We start from the raw sequence: 27543 nt of genomic DNA on the forward strand, positions 1-27543 counted from the left end.
ACCCAACTTAAGAACGGTTAAAGCACTGGGGACCCTAGGGGTGTCACGATGGGCAGTTTGGGGGGCCTAGGTATTGATGGTTATCATTCTTCAGGGATGGTGATCCCGTGCAAAGCGTGCGAAGCGCCTCGCCGAAGTGACTCTGTCCCGCTCCCGGTGGGAGGTGGCCCCGGAGGTGGGACGCAGGAGTCCATCTCCCGCCCGCCGAGCCACAAGCCCGCAGCGCGCCCTCCGGGTGGGTCAAGACCACACCCGCGGCGCTCGGGGCCGGATCCCTGGCGGCGCGCGCCTTGGACTTGGGCGGGGACAGGGCGGGCGGTGACCGCGGCTCCTCCCTCCTCGGCCCCGGGCTCCCCTACTCTTAACCCGCGCGCGGGGGCGCCCGGGCCACTGGGCTCCGCAGAGCAAGCGAGCGGTCCGCGCGCGTCCAGTCCCGAGGCCGACGCCAGCTCGCCCGCATGGCCCCCGCAGCGGCGTCGGGTGGCAGCACCCTGCCCCGCGGCTTCGCGGTCTTCACCACTTTCCCGGACCTGCTTTTCTTCTTCGAGTTTGTGAGTGGCTGGCGCGTCCGCGCCCGTGCCAGGGAAGGGGCGGGATGGGGGGTGGCGGCAGATCCGCAGGCTGCGCAGGTCCCCGGAGCATCGGGGTAGCGGGGCCAGGGTGAGGAAAGTCTCTCTCCTCCCACCCCACCCCCGGTCGTTTGGCCCCCTCTCTAGACAAGGGCAAGGGGGTAAACAGTGTCCAGGACCTAGACGGAAAAACCAAATTCGCAGCATGGGTCAAATGTTGGAAGCAGGCCTGGGTCCACTGGCTGGGCGCTGGTTTCAAAGCTGCGCTCCCAACTCGCCTCACAGGAGCCGCGCAGAGTATGTCCTTACTGGGGACCGACGTCCTTGTACAAGTGCCCAGTTTTTCCCAGGGTTAGGATTTCGTTAAAAAAAACAAAAAAACAAAAGAAACCTGAGTGTGTATTGCCAACCGACGTCTGGAGATTGGGTTGGTGTCGTAGGAGGAGCTGAATCTGATTATTCTCTTCTGGCCTTTCAAAGTTTCTGGCGAGTGAACGTACTTGCCACAACTTCGATCTGGAAGTAATAGAACAGGCCATCGTTTGCTGGCCACAGTCATTTTGCCCTGTGCTGCGGGTGGGGGTAAGGGAGAGGGGCTGACCTGAGCGGTCCTGCGCCTTGGCTCACCTTGAGCAGCAGGAACTCCAGGAGTCCCTCCTTGAGCTGGAGCCGCGCTGGCTCCGCCCCGAAAGCGCTTCCCACGCCCGGCTCCTAGAAAGGGGATCACTGTGTAGGGGCGCTTCAGACCGCCCTCAGCCTAAACTCCTCAGGAGGTACAGACCCTGACTTGGGAGGGGGCGTGGTGTATTTACTCTGTGGGTGTGGTGCGTGGCGGCCACAGAGACTCGACTTCCCTGCACCCCCACTGCAGAAGTGGCTGCCTGGAGGGTTGGTTGGAAAGGAAAATGTCCAAACCTGACTGTTTAAAAACAGGGCCCCGGCTTCTTATTGTCCGATGGGAGGCAGGAGGGTGTGAACAGCAAAGGGAGCAGGTTCTGTTCTCCCTGGAGGGCTTGGGGGAAAGGGTTAAGGGGGCTGAGGTTGCCTGGGGGCACCCTATCACTGAAGTTGTGTGAGTTGAGTTGAGCCCAAACCTGGATGTATCCAGAATGACTTCAAATCCTGGAGCTAGCCAGAATTAAGGAAGTGACATCTAGAAGAAACCCTGGACACCACTAAGCCCAGCTCCATCATTTATGGATAGGGACACCCAGGCCCAGAGGGGAGGGGCTTGCATTCACTGGCACATTCTTTTCCCAAATGGCTCATCTGAGCTTCCATGCAGCAGTTAGCCTGTGCTTGCCCAAGGCTGGATTTCTGAAAAGAGCATATAGACCCTATGACTTGGGAATAAGTAATGGGTGGTTCCTTCAGAGGCTACTGCATTTACAAAGGCAGAGTTTCATAACCAAAAGAGATGATGGCTAATGGTGAGGTGTGATGGGGCAAGAGAGATTTTTAAGCAACAAATGGTCTTCCTCGAGTGTCTTAAATTGCCCTTATATAGAGTGGCTTACTCTGCCTTTGTAGCTGTTTGAGGAGCATTAAAACAAGAATCAGGAGAGTGTGTTACTTGAGCTCTAGGCAGAAGACTCTGGGGCACCATCCTCCTCTTGCCCTGACAAGAATGGGCTCAGGTGGCAGTAGGTGGTGGCAGGTGGCGGCTTCACAGAAGGGATAAGCTCCAGCGCCCTCTGCCTCCTCCTGGTATCACAGTTTAGGGGAAGGATTGCCCCTGAGGGTAGGAACAGCCCAGCCAAGCAGGGCCATCTGCTGGGTAGGGATGAGAGGATACCACCCCCAAAACCCAGTAAGTGAAAGTGGAAGGCTGGGTGTGGGAAATCTCAGAACCATGGATTAGTGGAAATTTACTCCTCCCGGGGCTGTTTTGTGACCTGAGATGGTAGGGGCTTCTAGAAAAATCATTCTTTCTTGCTTGGAACTCTTTCCTCTCAGCTGTTAGAAGTGATTTTTTTTCTCTCCTTAATGGCGCCTGGGGGGCTCAGTTGGTTAAGATTCTGACTCTTGGTTTTGGCTCAGGTCGCGGTCTCTGTGTCCTGGGATTGAGACCTGTCTGCGTTGGGCTCTGAGCTCAGCAGGGAGTCTGCTTGAGATTCTCTCTCTCTCTCTCCCTCTCCCTCTACTGCTCCCTCTGCTCATGCTCTTGCATGTGCACTCTCTATCTCTCTCTGAAATGAATAAATAAATCTTTAAAAAGGGGGGGGGCACCTGGGTGGCTCAGTCGGTTAAGCATCTGACTCTTGATTTCGGCTCAGGTCATGATCTCAGGGTCATGAGATCGAGGCCCACATCAAGCTCCGCGCTCAGCAGGGAGTCTGCTGGAGATTCTTTCTCTCTTCCTCTCCCTTTGCCTCTCCCCCGACTTGTGCTCCCTCTCTCTGAAATAAATAAATAAATCTTTAAAAAAAAAACAATGATTTTTTTCTCCTTAACCTCAGCCCTGCTCCCCCACCTCCCTTCCTTCCTCCCAACTTTCCGAGAGACCTCGCGTGCCCCAGTGTGTCTCTGAATCTCTTTCTTCCTCTCCAGAGTGGGGATGTACCCACGGGGTGCCAGAGAGAGCAGAAAAGAAAGCAGACACTGGTCCTTTAAGTTGTCCCCCTGCAGGGGTTGTAACATTGTAGAGAGGAAGCTGTATGCCTCTTGATGTGTGGAAGGAGTAGTGAGTTAAAGAACTGTGGGAGGGTTTTTTTGTTTGGTTTTTTTTTTTGGTGTTTTATTTTTTTAAAAATTTTTTATTATTATGTTAATCACCATACCTTACATCATTAGTTTTTGATGTAGTGTTCCATGATTCATTGTTTGTATATAACACCCAGTGCTCCATGCAGAATGTGCCCTCTTTAATACCCATCACCAGGCTAACCCATCCTGCCACCCCCCTCCACTCTAGAACCCTCAGTTTGTTTTTCAGAGTCCATAATCTTTCATGGTTTGTCTCCTCCTCCGATTACCCCCCTTCATTCTTCCCCTCCTGCTATCTTCTTCTTCTTTTTTTTTTCCTTAACATATATTGCATTATTTGTTTCAGAGGTACAGATCTGTGATTCAACAGTCTTGCACAATTCACAGCGCTCACCATAGCACTGGGAGGGTTTTTTAAAATTACAGACTATTACAACTCAACAACAGAAAGACACACAAGCCAGTTAGAAAATATGCAACAAACTTGAATAGACATTTCTCCAGAAGAGCTATACAAATGGCCCATAAGCACATGAAAAGAGGTTCAGCATCATTAGTCATTAGGAAAATGGAATAAAAACCACAATGAGGTACGATTTCACGTGAAATTATGGTGATCATTATTTAAAAAAAAAAAAACAGAAAATAGCAAGTGTTGGCCAGGATGAAATTAGAACCCTCATACACTGCTGGTGGAAACTAACATGGTTCCTCTGCTTCTGGAAAACAGTTTGGTGGTTCCTGAAAAAAGAAATTACCATATGACCCAGCAATTCCATGGCTAGATTTTTTTTTTTTAGTGTTCTTTTTTTTTTTAAGATTTTTATTTATTTATTTGAGAGAGAGAGTGAGAGAGAGAGAGCACAAGAGGGGGGAGTGGGAGAGGGAGAAGCAGACTCTCTGCTGAGCAGGTAGCCCGATGCGGGACTCGATCCCGGGACTCCAGGATCATGACCTGAGCCGAAGGCAGTCGCTTAACCAACTGAGCCACCCAGGCGCCCTCCATGGCTAGATTTTTAACCAAGATAATTAAAAGCAGGGACCTGAATAGGTACATGACATGCATGTTTGTAGCGGCCCTGTTCACAATAACCAACAGGTGGAAACAGCCCCAATTCAGTGGATGGATAGACAAATTGTGATCTATCCATACAGTGGAATATTCTCCAGCCATAGAAAGGAATGAAGTAAGTACTGGTACATGCGCAAAGTTGATAAACTCTGAAAACACTCTGCTAAGTAAAAGAAGCCAGACACCAAAGGTCATATAGGTATGGTTCTATTTATGTAAAATACCCAGAATAGGTAAATCCATTGAGACAGAACACAAAGCGGTAGTTGTCCAGGGACCGAGATGAGAGGGAGAATGGGGAAGAACTGCTTAATGGGAATGGGGTTTCCTTTTGGGGTGGTGAAAATGTTTTGGAGTTAGAGGTGGTGGTTGCACAACATCGTGAATGTATTAAATGCCATTGAACTTGTCAATTTAAGATGGTTCGTTTTATGTTATGTAGACTTCCCTTAAGTTTGTTAAAGAACAAAAATTAAGAAATACTTCATATTTACAGAAAAGGCGCCCACATAATTATCACTTCACTTTGTCAAATCTTAATATTTGGCCTGATTTACTTTTAGTATTCAGGAAATAAAGCTTTTTGGATGGCATCTAAATGCACTGGCTATTCCACGATCATCTTCTCTTCCTTCTATCCTCAGGACAATCCCTAGGCTGAACATGGTGTTCATTACTCCCAAGCAGAGTTGACTTAAACCTAGACTGCACACCTCACTATGGGTGGACTGCACGTGGCATTGTTTTATATGCTTTCGCTTTATGAAAATAGTAACATCCCGCAGGTTGACGCTGTTTATTTGTTCTTCTCTTGATGGAGATTTTGGCTGTTTGCAGTTTGTTGCTTTCTGCTAGCACGGATAGCCTTGCCAAGAACATTCTTGTATGTGCCCTGTTAGTTAGATGTGGGGAAGTTCTTCCCAGAGCACACAGGGAGGATTTGACCTCCTGGTTCACAGGGAATGCACATCTTCCTTTTCCCAGCTGTTACCACATCGCTATGCAAAAGGATGATTCCAATGTACATGCTCCAGAAGCAGAGTTACCTGGAAGCTGATGAAGCATAATTAAGCTCAGGCCCCCTCCAAGACCCTGCCTTACTTTGTATTCTTTAATAAAGAAGGTCCCCAAATTGTACACGTTTCAAGCAAAACCTGGACCAGGCCAACTCCCACCAGCAGTGTGTGAAAGTCCCCATTGTTCCTCATCCTTGCCACATGGGGTAGCATCAGAATTTGCAATTTTCTGCTAACCCAATGGGTGTAAAATGCTTGTTATGTTTTAAATCTGTAGTCCTTTGAGTTGATTACTCACAGTTCATACTCCCATGTCTGACCTCCCCATAGCCTGGGAGTCACAGATGCCAGCGTCCAAGGCCAACAGGGTGGAGCTCCCCTCCCCTCCCAAGGCAAGGAAACTGCCCACAGGGGCAGGGAAGGGTGGTGGCTCAGGGGAGGGGTGGGTGGGGGTGTATGGCAACCTCACCCTGGCCCAGCACCCCTACCCCAGACCTCCGAAAGCTGCAGGGCTGTGGCAGGGAGTGGAAGGCTGGCCCAACCAGGTGGTGTGAGCCACAGAGGCCATATTGCTGTTGTGGGCAGTGCGGTCACGGGGCACCCCAAATGGGTGGGCTCGCCGTGGAATGTCCTCTCCCAACAACTCAACCTGGGGCTTTGCCTCTGGCCTGTTCCCGTCCCCATCCAAGGAGGACTTCTCCTTTGGGGACCACAGTCTCTGCTTCCTCTTCCTCCTTCCCTTCTAAGCCAGGGGCTCTGTGACACTTGGTCCACCATTCACGGAACAAGATGTTAACATAGGAAGCTTTTTGTCTCAGCCCTGGCCAGGGCCAGAGGAATCTTCTCTCACAAAGTCCCAGGAGAGATGACCGCACCCCCCCCCACCCTCCCGCACCCCCGCTTCAGAACTTGTGAAGGAAATGCCTGAAAACAGGTTATGAAACCACTAACTCAGCTCCATCCTCCGCAGCCCATCAAAGGGAAAAGCGAAGGACAGACCGGCTGGGAGTGAAGAGAGACCCCGGGAGTGCAGAGAAGGAGGGTGAGAGTCCCAGCTCCTAGGTTGGGTGCACTTTTCGGAAGTGGGGTGGGGGAGCCCCCTGGAGTGGGTTTGCAGTTTTGATTCTCACAGTGCACTGGACACAGTAGTTACTCACAGGAGACTGTGTCTCTGACCCAAAGTGACTGGGGACTTTTATTATGAGAGTGACCAGACAAGTCCTGAGACCTGCCCTAGATTTTCACCTGCCTGGGGAGCAGCCGCCCTAGATCATCCGGTGGAGAGGGTGGGGTGGGGGCAGGGTGATACAGCAGTTTTCTGGTGGGTGGTCCGCCTTCTGGTTACACTGAGAACACAGCATGAGGACTCAGAGGAACCTAATTTTTCTGAGCTGGGAGGAGACTGAGGCTGGCGGGGGGAGGAGGTGGGGCGGGGGGGAGGGAAGAGTGGGGAGCATAGCTTGCCCAGGTAACTTGGTCTCCAGGGTGGCACTTCTTGCAGTGACAGCAAGTCATGTCCCGGCTTCTGCCTTCATACAAACACCCACGATGAACTTTTGCCTGCAGCAGGAAGGATCATGAAAGGGGCCCTGTCCACAGGGCAGCCCTGGGCAAGGCCTGGCTCCCTTCTTCCCTTCTCTCCCCCAGGGAGTGAAGGGGCAGCTCGGAGCCACTGGGGAGCTCCCAGCCCCTGGGTCTGCTTGTCAAAAACACACCCTGAGGGATCTGAGTCACTTCGTCAAGGCTGGGCCCAAGAATCTGCATTTGCTGAGCCATTGATTCAGCAAGGTTTGGAGGGCCATAGGTAGACCAGCCCACCCCCTCGACCTCGTTTCAACCGGGGACAGGGTAGTGGAGACAGTTCTCAGTAAGAGGCCAGGGAGGGAGCCAAATGCCCTAAAGGTTCTCCTGGGCTCAAGGCAGACACCCTCCATGCTCTTGGCCAACTTTCCCTGCTGTCCCAGCCAGGGATCGCTTCTGTAGTCCCCAGGGAGTGGGGGCTGGACAGTGGCTGAGCTTGGCCTTCCCTGGCTGTGCCCACTGACTCCTGGCCCTGTGTCCTCATCTTGCTTTGGGGCCCCCTCTCTTTAGAAGGGGGTAAGGGCCCTGCCTGGCTTTTCTCCTTTCCTCCTCTCTAAAGGGAGCGGAAGAATTATACATAGAGGTCTCTCAGGGGTTTGTTCTTCGAGTTGAGAAATGACTTTTCTGGTTTTTCAAGAACCAGAGGACTGCTTTGATCAGGAGTAAGTGACTTGGAGCTGTTCTCTGGAAACTGCTGAGTGTGATGATGGGGCTCAACTCCCACACGGTCACCATATGTCATCGCAACCACCATACATCGAAAAAGGTTGCTTTTAAGCTTTCCGTAGGTCAGTCCCTGGCTTGATGGAGATGGGCTAATCCCTTGGGCGGTATGAGGCATCCTCTCAGTCGGAGCGCATTCAGAAGAGAGGAGGAGGATCCCAGATGCCGCTGCAGGGAAGGGGGAATGCTCACACGCAGGTCACTCAGGTTGGGTCAGGGACAAAGGCTGACTATTTGCACCTACACCTGCCATGCCCAGCAGCGGGTGGGGGAGCCCGCCGTTCTGCCAGCCTAGGCCAGTTCGCACAGCCTTTGGAACGGCTTGGCTTTGCTCTGGGATTAGGCACATTCTCAAGGAAAGGCTACGGGAGGGGACTGGACAACCTGGGGCCTACCTTGAGGTGGGATGGGGCCAGCCAGCCTGGACTGGGCCAGGGGCCGAGTCCTCATGGATTCATGGTTAAGCCCTGGCCTCCACCCCCCCACGCAAGCCTGTCTGGGGCTTCCTTTTGGACTCTCAAGTATCAGTCCCCAGACATAATGTTTTGGACCAAAGGCCACCAGGGGCAGACACGAAGATCCTCCAGCAGGTGTTCTCTTCAGGGGCTGATGGACGAGAGGACAGTGAGTGAGTGGCCCCCCTTGTTCCAGAAGCACTGGTGCCATGGGCAAGTAAGTGTAGGCTGACTCCTCACAGGCTTCAGATGGTTCCTGGGGGCCTGGAGCGGGTTCCTGGTCCTCTCTGCATCGTGGGGCCCCCACCCGCCTTCTACATTCTGGTGGAAAGGTCTAGCTCCTGGTTAGCTCCTGCTGGGCTCCAGCAGCATGACTATTTCCCAGGGTAATGCACTGGCATTGATTTGTGCCACGCCGAGCTGCAGGCTCTCCACCACTCCCACCTCGTGCATAGCTAATGTTCCGCCCACACTGGGGCAAAACAACTCCCTAAGGCCTGAGAAAAATATGTAGGAACTAAAAGAAACGCCTTGTCACCAGCCATCACACACTGATATGCACGGGCAGCAGGAAGAGTCACAGCCTGTCTCAGCTGACCTGAAACTCCACACCAGAGCCCCGGATTCCTGTTAGAACGCAGTTGGGCTGGGTGCCGAGGGGGCAGGAAGAGGAAAGAGAAGGGGGGAGAGGGCAGGAGGAGTCCCCCCCCAAACTCCTGGATCCAAGTTTGAAGAAGGCCCTCAGAAAACCAAGGGTGCAGGCTCTAAATGGGGGGACAGTCCAGGAATGGAGCAAACAGGTGGCAGCCTCACAACTGTTAGTAGGGGTGGGGGTGGGGTGCAGCTCATGACAAGTGTCCCGTTGAGGGACCCAGGGATAAGAACCGCAGGCCTGTGCCTACAGAAGAGGGGGTGATGTCCTTTTGCTTGTTTTTTGGTCTTAAACACAAACCTTGGTATTCTTTTCCTCTGAAAGAACAGAGCCTATTGAACAAGTGAGGGGTGGGGGAGGGGAAGCCTGCTCCGGAAGCCACCTCCCTTGCAGTTCTCTCTAGACCCAGGGCGGCTGGGAGCAGGGCGAAGGCTAATGGACTCTGTCTCCTGTTATTCGATGTTGCTGTATTCAGGGCCGTTTCCAAAGCGACCCTAGACAGGGGAGAGATTTCGTGGCGAACTGCTTGTGGGTTGCCTCGGGTAACCCTCACGCATGGAGGATCTGACCGAGGCTCCACACCCAGCCTCTGGGAGCGGATACTCAGCGGCTGTGAGGATGCGAGCAGGCAACTGCGCCTCAGTTTCTGCATCAATAAAATGGGGATATAATAGCACCTACCTCAAGGATTGCTGTGAGGAATAACTGAATGAGTGTCGTTTGCCCAAAGCTCTTAAAACGACACGATGCACATAGTTACTGCTCAATAGCTATTAAGTACAACTGTTACTAATTTACTAATGACTCAAACACCTGCTCTGAGATCAACCGGCCAATCCCTGCTAAAGGGGGGCAACTGCAGGATGGGGGCCGTAAGACCCATCCCGTACTACCTTTTGCCTTAGATGCCCTTCTCAGGCAGGGGGTGAGTGAGATTTGGGAGCGGGTGGGGCTGTTGCGGGCACACCTGACTTGGCTCTGAGGTTGTCAAGTAGAGCACAGATGCCACCCTCTGTAGGGCCTTCCCAGTGCCTGCTCTGCTCGGAGCTGCCCCTGGCTACCCGCTTGGTGCCAGGATGGGTGGGGAGAGCTTTGTGAATTCTCGGTGCCCGGCACCTTGCTGCATCTGTCCCCAGGAGAAGGAACCAGTTACCAGTGGGCCTGGCAGTAAGCCTTACAAAAATGATTTGTCTTCAGTGTCAGTGTATCGCCATCTGGAAGGGCATTGGTTCAGGGAGAGGGCGGCCTCTGGCACAAAAGAGTGCCCCCACCTCTCCCAGCCTCCATCCTGCCCTGTGGCTGGTGATAAGCCAAACACCGTTGTATAGAGGGGCCTGACAGGAAGGGTTCCACCTTGCTTTTGCGTCTTAGGACTCTTTCCAGAACCAGCCCATAGTCCTCCGCTGGTCTCCATTTAAGGCGTTCCTTTGGTGCAGGTGGCATGGTGGGACTAAGCCCTCTATCCTTCAGGCCCAGACTTCCCCAGTGCCTCCACCGGGAAGCCCACCCTGAGAGCACCCCTTTCCTGGCACTTGGCACCTGTACGGCAGGCCCTTGCTCGGCTCTGTCTCCTGCCTGGACTGTAAGTCTGTCCTGTCCCCAGCACAGGCAGTGCCCTCTGAAGCATTTGTTCTCATCATGCATCAGTAGGACGAGGGCTAACTTCTCATCTCCCACCTGGCTAATATGAATCACAAGAGGAGTCCCTGACTCCAAGGGCAGATGGAAGATGAAGCTGACAGTCACCAGCAATCCCCGAGAAAGAACCCCTAGGACCCTGGAAAGAAGCCCCTGGCCCTATAGGGGCAGTTCCTTCTCACTACAGAGGGTACACACCTGTTTTGTCTGTTCGCTCACTGCATTATTATCCTCATGGTGACTCCCATTAGTACCTCTTGTTTTCCTGGCACTGCAGCCACACGCATCGGGTCTAGCATTTCCCCGGATTTGCCCTTTTTACAGGTGGCTTACTGGTATTCTTCATGGAGCCTCCTGGTTTCTGTTTATCCTGCTGGCTAAAGCCCGTGGGTATAGGTGTGGTTAGGAAACTTTTCCATCCAGATGAGGAAATGCTTGTCTGAATGCCCCTAGCTCTGTGGACCCGAAAGAACTTTTCATTCATTCAGGAATGGGTGACTGTCCTCTGCCCAGGGAGGGAGTGATGAGCGGCAGGTGCTTCAAGCCGAGGTCTAGTGCATACCTTGGAAGAGATTTCCCTGGGACTTGAGGGAAGTGGGATCACGGGCCTGGACAGGGGCCTCTTCTCAGTCCACCCCGACCCTGTTAATATGCACTGCGGACCTGAACTCAGCCCCTATCCCTTTGAATCTCAAGTCTCTACCTCCCTCTTCACAGACTCAAGGCCCCCTGAGTTCTGGCCTTACCTCCAGAGTAGATAAAGGGACACTATCTAAGCCTGCTTTGGGAGGGATAATGGCATAATGGGTCCCCCTGGAAGGATGAATTTTTGATGAAGGGGCCAGGAGGGCAGAGCAACTTGCATAGGTAAACTGAGTCAGGTGGCCTCAACACCACTCCTGGTGTTTGCTTTAAGAGTAGCCTCAGGGCGCCTGGGTGGCTCAGTCGTTAAACGTCTGCCTTCGGCTCAGGTCATGATCCCGGGGTCCTGGGATCGAGCCCCACATCGGGCTCCCTGCTCGGCGGGAAGCCTGCTTCTCCCTCTCCCACTCTCCCTGCTTGTGTTCCCTCTCTCGCTGTGTCTCTCTCTGTCAAAGAAATAAATAAATAATCTTCAAGAGTAGCCTCAGAGACCAGACTCCCAATCAGCTGCTTGTCAGTTAACAGAGGGGGCGGAGTCCACACATGGAGAATCTTCTGACCCCTCCCCGCCCCAGACACCTCCCTAGGGGGTCTGTGCAAATTGCTGGGCTCTGTCCCTGTCCTGGGCAGAGGCGTTTAGCGGGTCACCCTCCCTGGGGCCCCAACACCTTTACCAGGGCCTGACTCTGCCCTCGGTGGAGCCAGCGCTGCTCCGGTGGAGCCTGACAGCGGGATTCGAAAGGAGAGAGGGGCTCCGGACATTGGTGCGAGTCTCCGGATAAGGTCTGCCGTGGTGGCCATACCAGCCTCAGCTCTGGCCGGGCTCAGGAGCACTGTCAGCATCTGCTAAATGCACAGATGACCAAACGAAGGAGGGAGGGGGTGAGTGAGGGAGCAAGTGAAGGAAGCCTCTCCTTTGACTCGCGGGGGGCTGAGCTCTTCCACACCAGGGAGGAGAGCTTCACACAAGAACCAGAGGCGCTGGCATAAGCCCCACATGGGTGCTTCCTGCCATCACCACCCCTCAGAACAGGGAGAGTCCCCAGCCTGCCTCTCAGACCTGAAGAAAAGAGCCGAGGGATGTTTGGAGAAGGCTTCTGTGTTTGGGGGTCTTGTCTTGGTCTTTCCCTCTGAGCTCCCTCTGCATCTTCTCTTACCACCTGGTACTTATGTCCTCTTGACTTCACCTTGGTGCACTTCCCTCCTCTGCAATAGCACATCCATAACGAGCCTCTACACCCCCACCCACACGCTCACTCAGACACACATGCTCCCACGCACGTGCTCTCACCCGCACACGCACACGCGCGCTCTCTACTCTAACTCACAGAATGATGAATCTTTTTAGCCACCCAACCCTTAGAGCTGGTTGAGCTTCTCGTAGAGCACACAGTTACTATACTAGTCAGATCACCTACGCACATGGCTTTCCGGCATGGCAATAAGCCCTGACTGCTCAAATAGTCCAGTGAGTACAGACAGTTCCCTCAACACAAATTGAGGTTACTGTGGGGCGCCTGGGTGGCTCAGTGGGTTAAGCGACTGCCTTCGGCTCAGGTCATGATCCTGGAGTCCCGGGATCGAGTCCCGCATCGGGCTCCCTGCTCGGCAGGGAGTCTGCTTCTCCCTCTGACCCTCCCCCCTCTCATGTGCTCTCTCTCTCATTCTCTCTCTCAAATAAATAAATAAAATCTTAAAAAAAAAAAATTGAGGTTACTGTTCCTGGTGGCCTCGAGAGAGCACCAAAGGGCTCAGAGCTCACGGCAGCTGGGACCAGCTCACAGCAGCTGGGACCCGCCTCATCTGGTGTGGCCATCTTCCCTTTTCCTTCCTGGGGAGATGATCTATGGCCTCTCACAAAGTGGCAGGGCAGCCTAGCGTTGGGTGCACCGTCTGCGTTCTGTAACTAGTTTCCTTTGCTTCTCGAGAGTTCAGATTACACACTCCTGTTCACATGTCTTCAGGAAACCCACACCATGCCCTCGGAGCTGTTGGGAATTCTGACGCTGGACCCCAAGGCGCCACACTACCAAGCGTGTATGTGGGAAGCCCTGCCAGGGAAATCCTCTTTAGTTCACACCTTGACTTGTGACTGGGAAAGTATCTGCTTGTGAAGACCCTAAGTAAAATGGAGCCCCAGAAAAGATATCCAGAGAATTTGAGCGATTCTCCTGCATTGACTTCAGATATCCCAGCCGTGCAGGAAAAACACTGGGCGATTGTGGATGCAGAGCTCTTTCAGCCCAGCACATGCAGTGGAAACACCACACAAATCTCAAGAATGTGCTGGAGGATTCCTTTTCCCCCTTTTGTAACCAAGGCTCATTGTTTGAAGGAAGGCTCTCTCCTTTTTTAATGTCCTTTATGTTTCCTTCCACAGAGGCGGACACATTTTTCTCAACTTTATTTCTGGGAGATCATCTGTTTTTCTCCTTTCTGATGTTTTTGAAGTTACTTTTAAATTCTAGGTCCCAATACTGTTTGCAGTGGATAACTGTGCATGTGGAGATCCTAGACCTACTGGAATTTTCACACGGTTACAGTTGAGAGAGCAAGCGCTCAGGCGCTCACCATGTGCCAGGCACTCCACAGACATAACCCCATTTCACTCCAACCCCATGGGGTGGGCACTGTTGTTATCGCTGTTTTGCAAATAGGGAACAGAGAGGTTAAGTAACGTGCCAGAAACAACGGGCCACCCAGCTAGTAAGTGGCAGAGGTGAGATTGAAACCTGGTAGCTCAGGTTCCAAAGTCTACACCCTTCACCATGCTAGCCTGCCTCCTGTGGATTAATTCAGAAAGAAAAATTGAGAACCGGGCGCCTGGGTGGCTCAGTTGGTTAGGCGACTGCCTTCGGCTCAGGTCATGATCCTGGAGTCGCGGGATCGAGTCCCACATCGGGCTCCCTGCTCAGCGGGGAGTCTGCTTCTCCCTCTGACCCTCCTCCCTCTCATGCTCTCTGTCTCTCATTCTCTCTCTCAAATAAATAAATAAAAAATCTTTAAAAAAAAAAAAATTGAGAACCTTCTCTAAGTTTACACAAGAGCTCCCTCAAAGACTATCCCCTGAGGAAACTTTTTTTACAAAAATCATTTGATTGGGCAGGCCCAAATATAAACTCTTGAAGTCTTTGGAATTTTTCAGTCTGGTTTTGTGTATTACCCCTGGTTCCTAGGGAACCTCAACTCTGCTCAGTATCCCAAACTGGGTGGTTTCCAGTCCTCAAACACCAGGGGCAAGGGCCTCAGATCACCAGCTCATTCCCCTTCACAGACACTCAGACTACATCCCTGCATCTGGAGGATGCCCAAGGACGAGCTAACCTCACACTCAAGGCAAGACAGGGATTGAAGCTTGAGGAGAGGAAAGGGAGCTTTGCACCGAGAGCCCAGTTGGGACCTGGAGAGGTTGCCTCAGTGGGCATCGCTGGACCACTGAGTGGGCACTGGAGACAGGAGCCAGTTCTTATTCTGTTTGACAGGAATTACTAGGACATAATCCAAGGGCTTTTGTTATGGAAACACGTTCTAAGGCTTTCAGCAAACAGTGCTGTAACTCTACTTCCCTCCACTGGAGTCAGATCGCAGGCATTGGTGTCCCAGACAATTCTAGTGTAGAGTGAGGGCTGCAAACCATGGTGTTAGCTCAGACCCACCACACCCACCACCATTTTCCAGCTTGGGGTTCTGGGCCCCACCAAGAGAGCTCAATGCAGATCATTCTCAGGCCACCCAACTTAGAGACTGTTTCCGGTCTCTATTATGGAGGACGGTGACCTGGTGTAGGCAGGGGGTAGTGGGGAGTCCGGCCTGTTGACAGAGATGAACAGAAACTGGGGTCATGCCTCCACTTGGATGACTAATGTTTCCAAATGATTGCCTCCGAGCACTTGCTGCTGGGGAGCTGGGAGCCGCGTGGAGTTTTCTTTACAAAGGGAAATGCATGAACCCTCACCTACACCCTTCTCTTGACAAATATTTGGCCAGTGAGGTCCTGAGGTCAGGATGGGGTGGACTACTCCCTGCCCAGGATGCCTCATCTCCCCGGGTTTGGATGCAATGCTTGTTCTGTTTGCTCTCTGCATACTTAGTAGGTGGAGTGGGGCAGGCACTGGCTTTGTCCCATGATTCATACTGAACCCCAGCTTGCCATGGAGCGGGGCCTTAAAGGCCTTCACGCCGGCCCAGAGATCAGTTCGGTCTCGGGTGTGGTTCCCGTTGAGCCCCATCTTCAGCCACCCCTCCCCCTCACTGCCTAGCTTATGCCCAGCTCTCTGGCCTTCTGAAGCCCCTCACTGCTGCTTCCGCAGCCTCTGGACTTGGCCTGTTTATTTTATATTATATTTTATATTATATTATATTATATTATATTATATTATATTATATTATATTATATTATATACTCCTTCCTCGCCCTGGAAAACCACTCCTTGACCTTTCGGCCCGGTAAACCAGTTAGTCCAACCGTCCCTTCGAGACTTGATCGGGGCCCTGCACAGTCCGGGCTGCTGTGCCCCCTCAGGGCCGGTTATCGTCCTGCCTTGTAGACTGGCTGCCTCTGCGTGTCTCTGAGGGCTGCTGGCCTCGCGGGTGAACCGCGTCTCAGTGGTGGGCCGGTGCTGGGCTCCGCGCCAGAAGCTCCACACTCACATCCCTCGCGTCAACCAGTGTGCGCCAGCCCGCCACGCGGAGGCGCCGCTGCAAACCGCCATTTGTGGACGAGGAGGCTGACGCCCAAGGGCCTGCCTCACGCTACAGCCCCGCGCAGCGGCTTTGGCTGGAGAGCCCCTCGCAGGGCTCGGGAGCCGCCGCGGCTGCGCAGACGCGCGTGGTGCCGGGGCTGGCCGAGCCTTCACGCATGCGCAGCTCGTACCGCTGTGGCCACTTCCAAGGGGCACCTGCGCCGGCTTCTCACAGCCGCGGGGCCTGTGGCCAGGGCGCTGCTCCCAGACCGCTAGCTGGGAATAGACTCCTCGGCACAGGCCCGTCTTTTTTCACTCACCCCTCCTGTCCTCACGGTTGTTCTGCCCCCATCTCAAACCCCCCTCCCAGGCGGAACCCGTTGGGCAGGGCTGTGAGGGGTAGAGGACAGGCCCCTGCCAGTCTTCTGGGAGCAAAACCCCCGGGTTTTAATAGTTTCATCTGTGCTGAGGACATGACGTTCACATGATGTGTAGCTTAAAATACATTCCAGGGACAGCCTGGGCTGGTGGCGTACTTCCTTCGGGAACGTCCCTGGGAACCCGTGGCTCCTCAGCGGTTTGCGGCTTGGACGCTCCAGAGAAATGAGACACATTCACTCAGTGTCCCCCCAAATGGTGGGGGTCGGAATGGGCCAGTGGGGTGTGCTGTGATGGTAGAGCTATTTTGTAAAAGTCCCCTTGAGAGGGAATTTCTCACCTGGAAAGACATGATGCTAAAGGAAAGAAGCCAGTCATAAAAGGCCATCTTTTATTATATGATTCAACTCATGTGAAAATTCGGAATAGTATGATCTAGAGACAGGAAGTAGGTTGATTAGTGGTCACTTAGGGATGGGAGGGAAGCGAGCAATAGCTAGCTAAAGGGTACGGGGTTTCTTTGGAGGTGATGAAAATGTCCTAAAGTTGGTCTGGAGATGATGATGGCACATACCTGTAAATATCCTCAAACCATTGAATTTTACAATTTAAATAGGCAAGTTGTCTAGTACATGAATTATATCTCATTAAAGCTGTGAGAGAGAGAGAGAGAATTGCTTCCCACCATCTTACTATGAAACTTGCTGCTATAGACAAACCGTGCAAAGAAATAATTGTTAAAAGGACCTTGGCAAGGTCATAGACCCAAAGGCAGGATAGGTCCTGAGGTCTGCCGGGGGGCAGGGGCTGGGATTGAGTCCAGGGTGGGCTTTGCTCCTATGGACAGGTATTCTTACCATGGACTCTAGGAGTCTGAGAGAGAGAGAGAGAATGCATTTTCCAGGGAGCTGGAACATAGCTTCATCAGACTGGTAAAAGCACACACCCAAAGCAGATCAAGTGTCTAGATGAACCCTGAAGCTTCCCTCTGCACTGGGTACCAGAAGCTCAGCATCAAAACTGAGACCACTTCTAGCTAGTGCATGCTCCAGACTCTATGGCAGGCGCTCCGGGCCGTGGCTTCACTCTGACTTCCCCTTCTTTCTCCTGCCTGTGATTCCCGACCAAGCCCCACAGGGAGAAACTCAGCTGACAGAGGTAAAGTTACAGGAGTCTATAGAGCAGCCTGAGAGCCATATTCTCAGATTTTGCCATTTCCTGGTACCACCTGTGCATTAACTTACCCCATAAGGTTTTTAGTTAATTTTATCCAAAATAACTGTATCACTACCTTAAAAATAAAAACAGTGTCATTGCCCAGTTCACCTATGCCAGCCCATTCCAGGAGCCCATTCTCTAAGGGAGCTCCAGACCCCTGGCTCAACCCTGAGCCCTTCTTGCCTTAGAAAAACCAAAGAGTGAAAAAGAGAATCGTTTTTCCCAGTGTGGTATTCGGGGTTCATCAATATCATGTCCATTGGCTGCCCACAAGCACCTCCGGACCACTGGGTCCCCACAGGATTCCCTAACGCAAGGCTCTGCCCTCCACACACAACGCATAAATCATTCCAGTTTGCCCATACCCACCTGACGGGAGCCCCTGAAGGCCGGTTAACTAACTCAGACACTGACACACAGCTGGACAGGTGTCTCACACCCAGGAGTTAACTGTGAGCAAGGGGAACCTCACCCCCTCCATCACCTGGTCAGGGATAGTGCCATTTTGTAACTAACCAAGTACACCTGGGTGCTGCCAGGGAGAAGGAAGGGCAGGGCTCCCTGAGAGCATATGAGGGAACCTAACTGAGATGGGTCCTCCTTGGATGGTCACCTGGCGCCCAGATAAAGGGCGCTCCAGAGAGGAGCATCCCTGGCCCTTGCTTCTGCCCTCCAGACAGGCATATCCCCTTCTCCTGCTTCTCCAGGCCACGCTCGGCCATGTTCTCAGCCTCTAGCATGTTCGTGTCCCTTTGCCAGGGCCCATGATGGAGAAGGCCAAGTCATCTGTGCGATCTTAGAGGCAGCTATGGAGGAAATGCACACACACTCAGATCGGATGCTACGGGGGTCTAAGGATTTTTGTTTAACTGTTCTATTTAACTGTTTGCTCCAATGACTGCAAGTTGTCACATGTGTCCCACCGCCTCTGCCAGTGCCCTCACGGACCCTCAGATTCAACAGTAGAGGAAGTGCTCTAGTCAGAGATGCCCAGATCTGAGTCATTAGGCCCAGCTTTGTTTTGATAACCCCAGTTTCTTCATTGCTCTGATTTTTCTACTCAAATGTGATTCCATCCTGAAGCTTCTCAGCTGAGAGGCTCAGAGAGCACCTGTGAGGATGGCGGTCTCTTGCCCAGCAGGTGGTCAGCAGGTACAGGAGAGGGAGCCCAGGCACCACTTGAGTTCACACCATATGGGACGTATGGCTGGGAAGGCAGCCTGTCCTCAGCCCCTAGATGCTCCGAAGGACCTTGGAGACCTTTGGCCACAGAGCCCTCTCCACCTGTGTCCCAGCCTTTCCAAGCACAGTCCTTATCTAGGTGGGGGATGGTGGAGGACACTGAGCTGCCTTCCCGGGGGTGAGGAGGGAGAGGGAAGAGAAGACAATCCCAGCTTCAGTATGTGTGCCTTTGTCCTTGGGGAGCCAGGACTGTGGCCTCAGCGGGGTATTATGATTCCTATGCTGTCCTGCACTCCTCTTTGAAAACATGGGGCTCCCTGAGCCTTCAGACACCAACAGGGGCTTCTTCCGGATAACAACAGGGAAATGCTTCTCTCACACCAGTCCTAGGCCACCCGAGGAGGTGAGGAGGCGGGCTGACCTCTCCATCCCAGCCCGGACCCCAGTAGTCAGAGCACTTCCTGGACTTGGGATTTAAGGGGTCAAATAAAAAAAAAATTATGCTTATGACGTAGTGTGGTCGATTATTTTGCCAAGTAAAGACCAAAAGAATCTGCTAGTCACTAACCTTTCATGAAAGGAAAGATATTTTAATGTCAAAATATTAGGGATTTAATCTAGGATAAAACCTCAGAAGAATGATAATACTGGAGGAGATAAGTCCTTTCTTGGGATGACAAATTACTTAGCGTCCATGTGCCTCAGTTTCCCCATCTGACAAACGGGTCAGTACCTCGTTCATAGGATTGTTATGAGAATTAACTGAGTTAATATTTGCAAAGCGCTTAGGACGGTGCCTGGCATATAAGTGTGTGATATACGTTTTTGTTAAATACAAAATTAAAATTGCATTTAAAACGTGAATAAAGGCAAGCAAGCAGGGGATTGGACTGAGACTAGCAATGCAGGCAGAAAGAGTGGTTTTTGGTGAGGAAAATGCCCACTGCTATTCTCTGGCTCCTTCCTGTTTTTCTGCCCCTAATGCCCCAGCATGATGCTGGGTCTGGCCCTTCCCAGGTGCGGGTTCTCCTGCTCTGAGGCTCACTCCTGCCCTCCCTCCCTCTGTAGGTCTTCGGGGGCCTGGTGTGGATCCTGGTCGCCTCATCCCTGGTGCCCATCCCCCTGATCCAGGGCTGGGTGATGTTTGTGTCCGTGTTCTGCTTCCTGGCCACAACAACCCTGCTTGTCCTGTACATAATTGGTGCCCACGGCGGGGAGACTTCCTGGGTCACCCTGGTGAGTCACAGCCTGGAATGTTTGAGGTGGGCGGGTGGGTATTGGACCCTCTCCCCTGGCAGGCTGGCCTTTCCAGTACTGGGTGAGGCTATCCCATCGATGCCTCCTAGCCCCGTTCCCAGGCTGAGCTGGCCAGGCCTTCGGCTCTGAGCTCTCCCCAGCAGCCCAGGGCTCCCCACAGCAGGGAGGTCAGGAGGAGGTGAAGGCAGAGGTTGATTGTTGCTGCCTGATTCCCACTGGGCCTGCTCTGCTTTCTCCTGCATGACTGCCTTTTTCATGGATAACCAGCAGCCCAACCCCCCCCTCCCAGCACCACCTGCACCTGCCAGGTGCCTGCTGGCATCTCCCAACATCCAGGAGAGCTGGTTTCCATCTTAGGAGGGGGCAGGGACCCGGGGGCTGGCCTTGGCTGCCCAGTGTGAGGCTAGGCTTCCTGGCCAGTGCCCAGTGATGGCCTTCTAAGCAGGGTCCCCAGAGAAGAACTTGGAGGCGGCAGAGGGATGGCCTGTGGTCCTAATTCTGCATAAGTTCTGCCTTGAGGTCCTCAGTAAAGGGAGTAAAACTTACACATGGGACACCTGCCTTTTACCTATGGCGGAAGGGGGCAGGGCCATTCAGTGAGGCCTCTACTCTCAAAAGGCCTCCTACTTAGACTTTTTTTTTTTTTTAAGATTTTATTTGAGAGAGAGTGTGAGAGCACAAGCAGGGGGAGCAGCAGAGGGAGAGGGAGAAGCAGACTCCCCACTGAGCAGGGAGCCCAACTTGGGGCTCAATCCCAGGATCCCTGAACTCCGGGACCCCGGGATCATGACCTGAGTCGGAGGCAGACACTTAACCTACTGAGCCACCTAGGCACCCCCTACTTAGACTTTTGAGATCACCTCCAAATTACAGCTACTCAAAAGCCCATTCTAGTACTTTTTTGCCTTTAAACATACCTGGAGCTCCCCCACCCAAGAAAAACCAAAGACTAACAAGACAAAAGCACAGTGGGAATGGCCTGGGCCTCTCTCACCCTGCTCTGGCCACTGAGGCCACATCTGAACTGGGACTGTGACCACCTAGGGGATGCTTCTCAGGGCCAGAGCCCATCTCTACCTGTTAGATCCCAGGCTGCCCCTCCTGACCCCCATCTCTTCCTTGATCCCACCTCAAGGGAAAGCAGAGTGCCTTCTCTCCTGAAGTCCTGACTCTGGCCCCCACACCAGTGAGATAGAAGCATCTGGGCAGTGCTGGTTACACATGCTCTGTGAAGAGGGGGCCTGGGTGTGGTGTTGGGTGGACGGGGCAAGGGTCGGGGCGGGAAGGCCCTTCTTTCCCAAAGGAAGGGGCAGAAGATGAGGGCAGGAGCTGAGCCATGCCAGGAGGGGACAAGGGGGGGAGGGGAGACAGACTTTGCTAAGACCGCAGCTGTCCCCCTCTCTGACGGCCCCTTTCGACCCTACAGGATGCAGCCTACCACTGTGTCGCTGCCCTGTTTTACCTTAGCGCCTCTGTCCTGGAAGCTCTGGCCACCATCGGGATGCAGGAGGGCTACACCTATAAACAGTACCATGAGAACATCTCTGCCGTGGTGAGTGTCCCAGGCCCCTTGCCCCTGGGCCCAGCCCTCCCCCCACCCCGCCCACTGATAGAGGGTCAGCAGAAGGGCCCTCCCCTCTCTTTTTACTTCACTGACTTCTGCAGAAAGAAAGCCCTGGGAAAGCCCTGGAGAAGGGAGCTGACGTGCCCCAGCCGCCCTGAGCCCTCCGGTCTGTACCATGCTGCGCAGGCCTGGACTGGCCTGAGGGTCCGCGCCTGGGTGGGCTTGGCCAAAGGGAAATGACCACGAGTGTCCAGCACTGTCTGAGCTCTCCACGAAGGATCTTATTTAACTCTCCCAATGGCACTAAGATGTAGGCGCTCTTATTAAACCCATTTCACAGATGCAGAACCAGGGCACTGAGACTGTGGATACCTTGCTCCAAGAGGGCCAGGAATTGTTGGTGTCCAGGGCAGGTGCTCTTAGCACCCGTTGGGAGCAGTGAGTCTGGCCACGTGGGTCTCCTGGCTCTCCCTGAGTGGTCTTCCCTCCAAGCACACGGTCAGGCTCAGGGAAGCACTGAGGCCACAGATGGAAAATCGAGTGGCCAGGGTCTCACCAAGCCCCAGCTTCAGGGCTGGGGCTGTGAAAAAGTTTTTCTGGGCCCAGCGTGTCCAGACCCCTCGGCTGTGCGTATTCGTTGCTGCTGTTAGGCCTTCAGCTCTTCGTGACGATGCTTCCTGCCCGGCAGCTCTGAGAACCTGCTGCAGCAGGAGGGGCCGGAGCTCACACCTCCACCATTTCCTTGAGCAGTTACCTCAGTTTGCTCATCTGTGAAATGAGCCGGTGGTTCCCGTCCAACTCCCTCAGAACTACAGAGATGTTAAATGCCTTTCTCCGAGGTCTCACAGCGAGCAATGGGGGGCCTGGGGGCTTGAGCCTCATTCACTCCGTCGGCAGAACAAATGGGAGTACCCGCCGTGTGTGACCAGAGTGCACGGTGCATGCGGGCCTCTGGACCCTGAAAGAGGCGTTCTCCCAACTGTGGGGCCAGACCCATTGGTGGACTTCGAGATTATAACCCAGATTTTCTTTTTAATGGAATGAATCAGAATGACAGAGTAGAGAATGTTTTGATTCATAAAACCTTTTTCCAGAGCTCTGCACATGTGGGCTCCCACCAGCATGCGAACTCACAATATCAGATGTATTTCTAACCACTTAAAAAATATGAAAGAGGTTCAGGAAGTAGCACTCCTGAGATTTCTAGAAGTCGACATGTGGATTATACAAATCCTGAGGTCAAATGGGATGATCGATCACAAGATTCCAGCTCCAGGTGCCAAAACTGTGCCATCCCCACTTTTTGGAAAGAGTAGAGCAGAGGCTGAGAGAAAACCCACAGGGAGGGGCACTGTTGGGCTCTAGGAAAAGATTTGGCAGGGGTGTTCTTCCTGCTCCCTGAGAGAGGGGTCTGGAGGAAAGTTCCTGAAAGCCTGCGGGTCCCTAGGGGCCATCCCCTGCCCCAAAGAAGACACATGTTCCCCTTAAGTTCCCAGCCTACTCTCCAGTTCCATAAATATGGCCACTTCTGGTCCCTGGCACCCCCTCAAATGTCCCACAATGTGGGAATGTCTCCCAATTTGGCTCATCTCCCAAGATGGCTGGTTTCTAAATAGGAACACAGCCAGGCGGCACCTTGGTTGTTCTTCCTTCCCTTGGGAGGCTGGTAACCTGCCTCCTCTGTCATCCTTCACACCTCACCCTATCCCAACCCCGGAAGCCTTCTCTCCCAGCAGACATCAGCAGCAAGGCATTTGACAACAACTTCCATAAAACTATTGCAGATGACAGTCGTGAAATGCACATGGAATGTGGCTAGCAGGGAACAAGCCAGTTAGGGTGAATGACTGCCTCTTTCCGGCAGAGAGATCTCTAGTTGAGAACCACTGTGATCTACTGTGTTCCAACTTCCCTCTTTTTCTTCTTACCGAAATGCCACATACATCCAGAGAAGTGAGCAGGTTGCAAGTGTACAGATGGGTAAATTTCCATCAAGTGAACTCCTCTGTGTAACAAGCATCCACACTGAGAAATAGAACGTAATGACTGGCTCCCAGGGTCCCCTCGCCCTGCTGCTATCACGCATCCACACGAAGGGTACCAGCCTCCTGATCTCTAGCTGCCTAGTTCAACTGTCCCTGCTTTTGAACTTCGTGTAAATGGAGTCATGCAATGTGCATTCTTTTATGTCTGGCTTCTTTCTCTCGACCTTAGGGCTGTGAGGCTCATCCACATTTTTGGGTGGAGGTGTAGAGTGTTCACTCTCGCTGCTGTCTAGCGTTCCACTGATGACTACACCAACATCTATTTATCCACGCCGCAGTTGATCATGTCCCCCCATTTTTGTTAGTTGAATTAGACATACATGGGCATGTCCAGGCCAAGTCGGGAGTGCGAGAATCAAGAATGAAAATGTTGCCAGCAGGCCAATGCCCTGGGGCAAAGGTCATGTATGAGCCTGGTTCAGTGTAAAGTCACGCCTTTCTATTCAAAATATCAGCCATATCCGTGCGCAGGGAAGACCCTGCCCAACCACAGCAAGCCTTTCCCGAGTCCTGGGGGTAGCCAGCCAGGGGAGTGGGGAGACACCTCAAGACCTTCTCCCATACATTCCTGGCCTTTGGAAGCATCTGGCCTGCCGCTCCCTCCTCCATGTTACTTGTTGGAGCTGCCTGAAAAGCTAAGCTTCTCCCTCTCTCCTTTGCTGGCAGCAGAGAGTCTATACCAGAGGGATCCCTGGGATTGGTGAGAACAGAGAGGGCAGCTGGAAATGTGTGCAGAAATCTGGAATAACAATAATGGCAGCCATTTAGGGAGGGGGTTTCTGAAGGCCCAAGTATATGCATTCATGTCCCTGGCTCTCAGGGTCCCCGGTGTGCCATTGCTTGACCTCCCTTGGAGAGTAAGTGTCTATTTCCTGCTACTGCCGGGGACATCGGAGGTGCTCACTGGGTCTGGAATTCCCCAGACAATAAACTGCTCCCATCGGACAGGGAGAGGTGGGGTTTTTTTTGGGGGGGGGGGTGCTGCTCACTCACATACAACCGCTCCTTTTAGATGGTGTTCCCGGATGAGTGCTCTGAAATTTGTTATTAAATAACTCGGCTTACTCATCACCCCTGGCCAATGAGGGTGAAGGGTTTGTCCATGTGTGGAGGCAGGGAGAGATCAGGCATGAGGACTGCTGGTGTTTATGGGCATTTTCGAGAGTCATGGAACCGTAGCTGCCCTAATGTGCCTGGGTTGAAAACTGTTGACCCCACACCCAAGGTCACAAATCCAGGTGCAGATATTTGACTTGGGGGCAGGCAAGCCTTCAGGGAGGCCAGCCACCCAGAGCAGGTGATAGGAATAGATGGGGCCCACGTGAACACAAGTCAGGGCTTTGACAGGGACAAAAGGACCATTTGCCCCATTTCCAGGGCCTTTGTTCCCAGCTTCAAAACACTGACTGGATCTTTCCAACAGCTTTCTGAGTAAGCCCCCCTCCTTTTTGCTAAAGCCCCAATCCCTTGTCCCCATCCCAGTCCCTCACTTCCCATGAGCCTGACACCCTTGCCCATGCTTGTGAAATTAAGATTCCTGGAATAAAATTCTGGTGGGGGTCTGAGGATGACCAGACATCAACAGGACCTTAACCAGAGCCAGCAAACTCACGCGTTTATATTCTCTTAGCCAAGAGAATATGGGCTCTGCCCTTACTGGTGTGGGGGGAGGATGTTTTCCATGGAGAGCAGTGTCATTCGAGGGGTCTCTGAGGGCCTCCATTTGTAGTTGGGTCGCACCAGCACAATGACGTGTGATGGCAGATAGTTGACCTTGCACACCAAGTCCTGTGGATCGGTGGGTCACCTTGAGCTCTGTGCTGAGAGCATTCTGGGGCCACATCTGGGCTCAGCAGGAAAAGATGTCTGCGGGAAGGATGGGAAGCAGGGGCAGCCCACACCCTTTCGGGCCATCGACCCGGAGCACCGTGCCCATGGCCAGTTCAATGTGGACAGCCCATGAGTTGCCATCTCCCCATGCACCCCCATTAATCCTTGTTTGTCTTGGTTTCAGGTGTTTTCATACGTGGCCACTCTGCTGTATGTGGTCCATGCAGTGTTTTCTTTAATCAGATGGAAGTCTTCATAAAGCCGCAGAACTTTTGCTGAAAACTCAGACGGTGTTCACTGATCAGCCCGCCTTCCAGCATAACATTTTAGAATGCACAAATACTCCCAATGGTGGAAAAAAGAAAACAAAAAGCAACGCTCTGTTTCTTGTGGGTGTTATGCTTACTCTCCCATATACCTTCATGTCAGGGTTGGGGGCTTGCTGCGTTTAATCTCCAACGACTGAGCTGTCTTTCTAGAGTCATTTTCTGTTTGTGACAGAGGGCTGTTGAGGTGGGAAATGGGGACTGTGACCGTGAAACCAAGATCCCCTGCTGACCCCTGGACCAGATCTTGAGAACTGTCTGTTGGAATTTTCCACAAGCTCTCTTGAGTACCCATCCTGGGGCTCGTTTCCAAGTCTTCGTGGATAGTCTACCTGTCCTGGGGAGTAAAGCTCACCCAACAAGTATCTGCAGATGTCCACAGTGGAAGATGATAAACCTTTGAAATACTTTATAAAGTGCCTTTATGCTCAGTACTTTTGGGGGGTGTTTGGGGGGTTTTGTTTTTAATTTCCCAGTATCAGGGACTCCATCACTTCAGTTTTCTTCCTGAGGAATCCTTTGGCTCAGACGGAATCTCTAAAGGCAGCATGAAATGGCAGTTCACATGATAGCTGCGTAAGCTCGGCCACCACGCTGCCAGGGAGCCCGTCACTGGGTATCCCACCCTCCCCAGCTACCACGCTTGTCAGATGGCTTTGCCCTCTCTGGAAACTCGGCAAGTACCAGCCCGGGGGACCCCTTCTTTCTAATGGAACATAGACCCCCTACAAGACAAAGGGGTCTGTGCTCATTAGAGTCCTTAAGCCAGGGGACACCTGGGTGGCTCAGTCGGTTAAGCATCCGATTCTTGATCACTGCTCAGGTCTTGATCTCAGGGTCATGAGTTCAAGCCCCACACTGGGCTCCACGCTGGGTGTGGCGCCTACTTAAAAAAAAAAGTCCTTAAGCCAAAAGAAAACAAGGTGCAAAAGTTTCTTCTCACTCCTCATGAAGCTGATTGGAAATTCTCTGGGCAGTGTGCTTTGTGCTTGTTCCAGTTAGGGATGAGGGTAATAAACTGTTTTTTAGAATTTCCTTGGGCCACTCCCAAGGAGAGCGAGAGGACCAGACTACTGAGGGAAAGGAAGTAAGAGGACAAGCGGTGAGTGCCATGTTTTAGGTGTGGATGTCTGGATTGAAAGTAGAGGGGGCAGTTAGGAAGGAGGGCGCTCCCTTAGGAATCAATCCTGAAAGCCCAGTTTCCATTTTAAAATGCTGCTTTGTCCGTTTGCTCAGAGAATTTAATGATATTCCACAGCTGGGCACCAAATAGGTGCCTCAAAAACCTCCCAGCTATGGAAGTCTACAGGCAGAGGCTGGACAACCTCTTGCTAGTGGCCACATAGAACGAAGATTCAAGCCTTGGGCAGAGGTTTAGCAAGCTGACATTTACTCCCCTTCCAACTTGGGGACGCCTTGACTAAATGGTGTCTCAGTGGTATTTTCAGGAGATCCTTTATGATCCCAGGGTAATTGTACCAGAAAAAGCCCACTTTTAGTGAATCCACTTTAAACAAAATTGAAGTAAATATTTCATAGTAAATTAGGAGCAAAAAGTTTGATTGAGGCTTTATCCTGAAAAAGTACACATTAAAAATCATGAAGAAATGATAGGAAGTTTGTCGTGTGTTTAACAAAATTTGCAAACAAGTGCTGATTGAGGGAAGGGGCATTTTATTCCCCACAAAACTGCCTGTTTGCATGCTGCTGAGCCAGAAACACGATGCCAATGGAGGAGCATTTTTGGCCCCCATCAAAAAAGAGAAACCGAAGGCTTGCTTCAATTTCCCAAAGGTTCCTCAGTGTTTTGGAATTTTAATCATTCTCTTTAAAGGAATCTTGATTTGTTCTTTCTCTTTTCTCCTTTTCATGTGCAAACTGGTCTAACAATAAAATGGATAAAATCCGTATTCCTCCAAGGCTTTGCAGGTGACTCTCTGACAAGATTTTCTCATTCCTCCCACCCTGAGTCCTTTTTTTTTCCTTTTTTTTTTTAACTTGCAGTTT

General features: G+C 52.4%; 1 protein-coding gene across 2 annotated transcripts; it reads left to right on the forward strand.

The window, feature by feature from the left end:
* The first annotated feature begins 339 nt into the window (after positions 1-339).
* On the forward strand, positions 340-27446 carry MAL (mal, T cell differentiation protein (MAL blood group)). Of its 2 annotated transcripts, XM_081796816.1 has the most exons (4): positions 352-551; positions 19583-19750; positions 21198-21323; positions 25395-25970. In XM_081796816.1, exons 1-4 carry the CDS (start codon positions 459-461, stop codon positions 25467-25469), a joined length of 462 nt encoding a protein of 153 aa, XP_081652942.1. In that variant the 5' UTR covers positions 352-458; the 3' UTR covers positions 25470-25970. The 2 variants fall into 2 exon arrangements, with proteins under 2 accessions (XP_081652943.1, XP_081652942.1); XM_081796817.1 differs by lacking the exons at positions 19583-19750; positions 21198-21323 and having other exon boundaries at positions 340-551; positions 25395-27446.
* Positions 27447-27543: the final 97 nt, after the last annotated feature.

This window comes from Leptonychotes weddellii, chromosome 10, assembly GCF_054177405.1.
Source record: "Leptonychotes weddellii isolate Sample4059 chromosome 10, ASM5417740v2, whole genome shotgun sequence".
Taxonomy (NCBI): domain Eukaryota; kingdom Metazoa; phylum Chordata; class Mammalia; order Carnivora; family Phocidae; genus Leptonychotes; species Leptonychotes weddellii.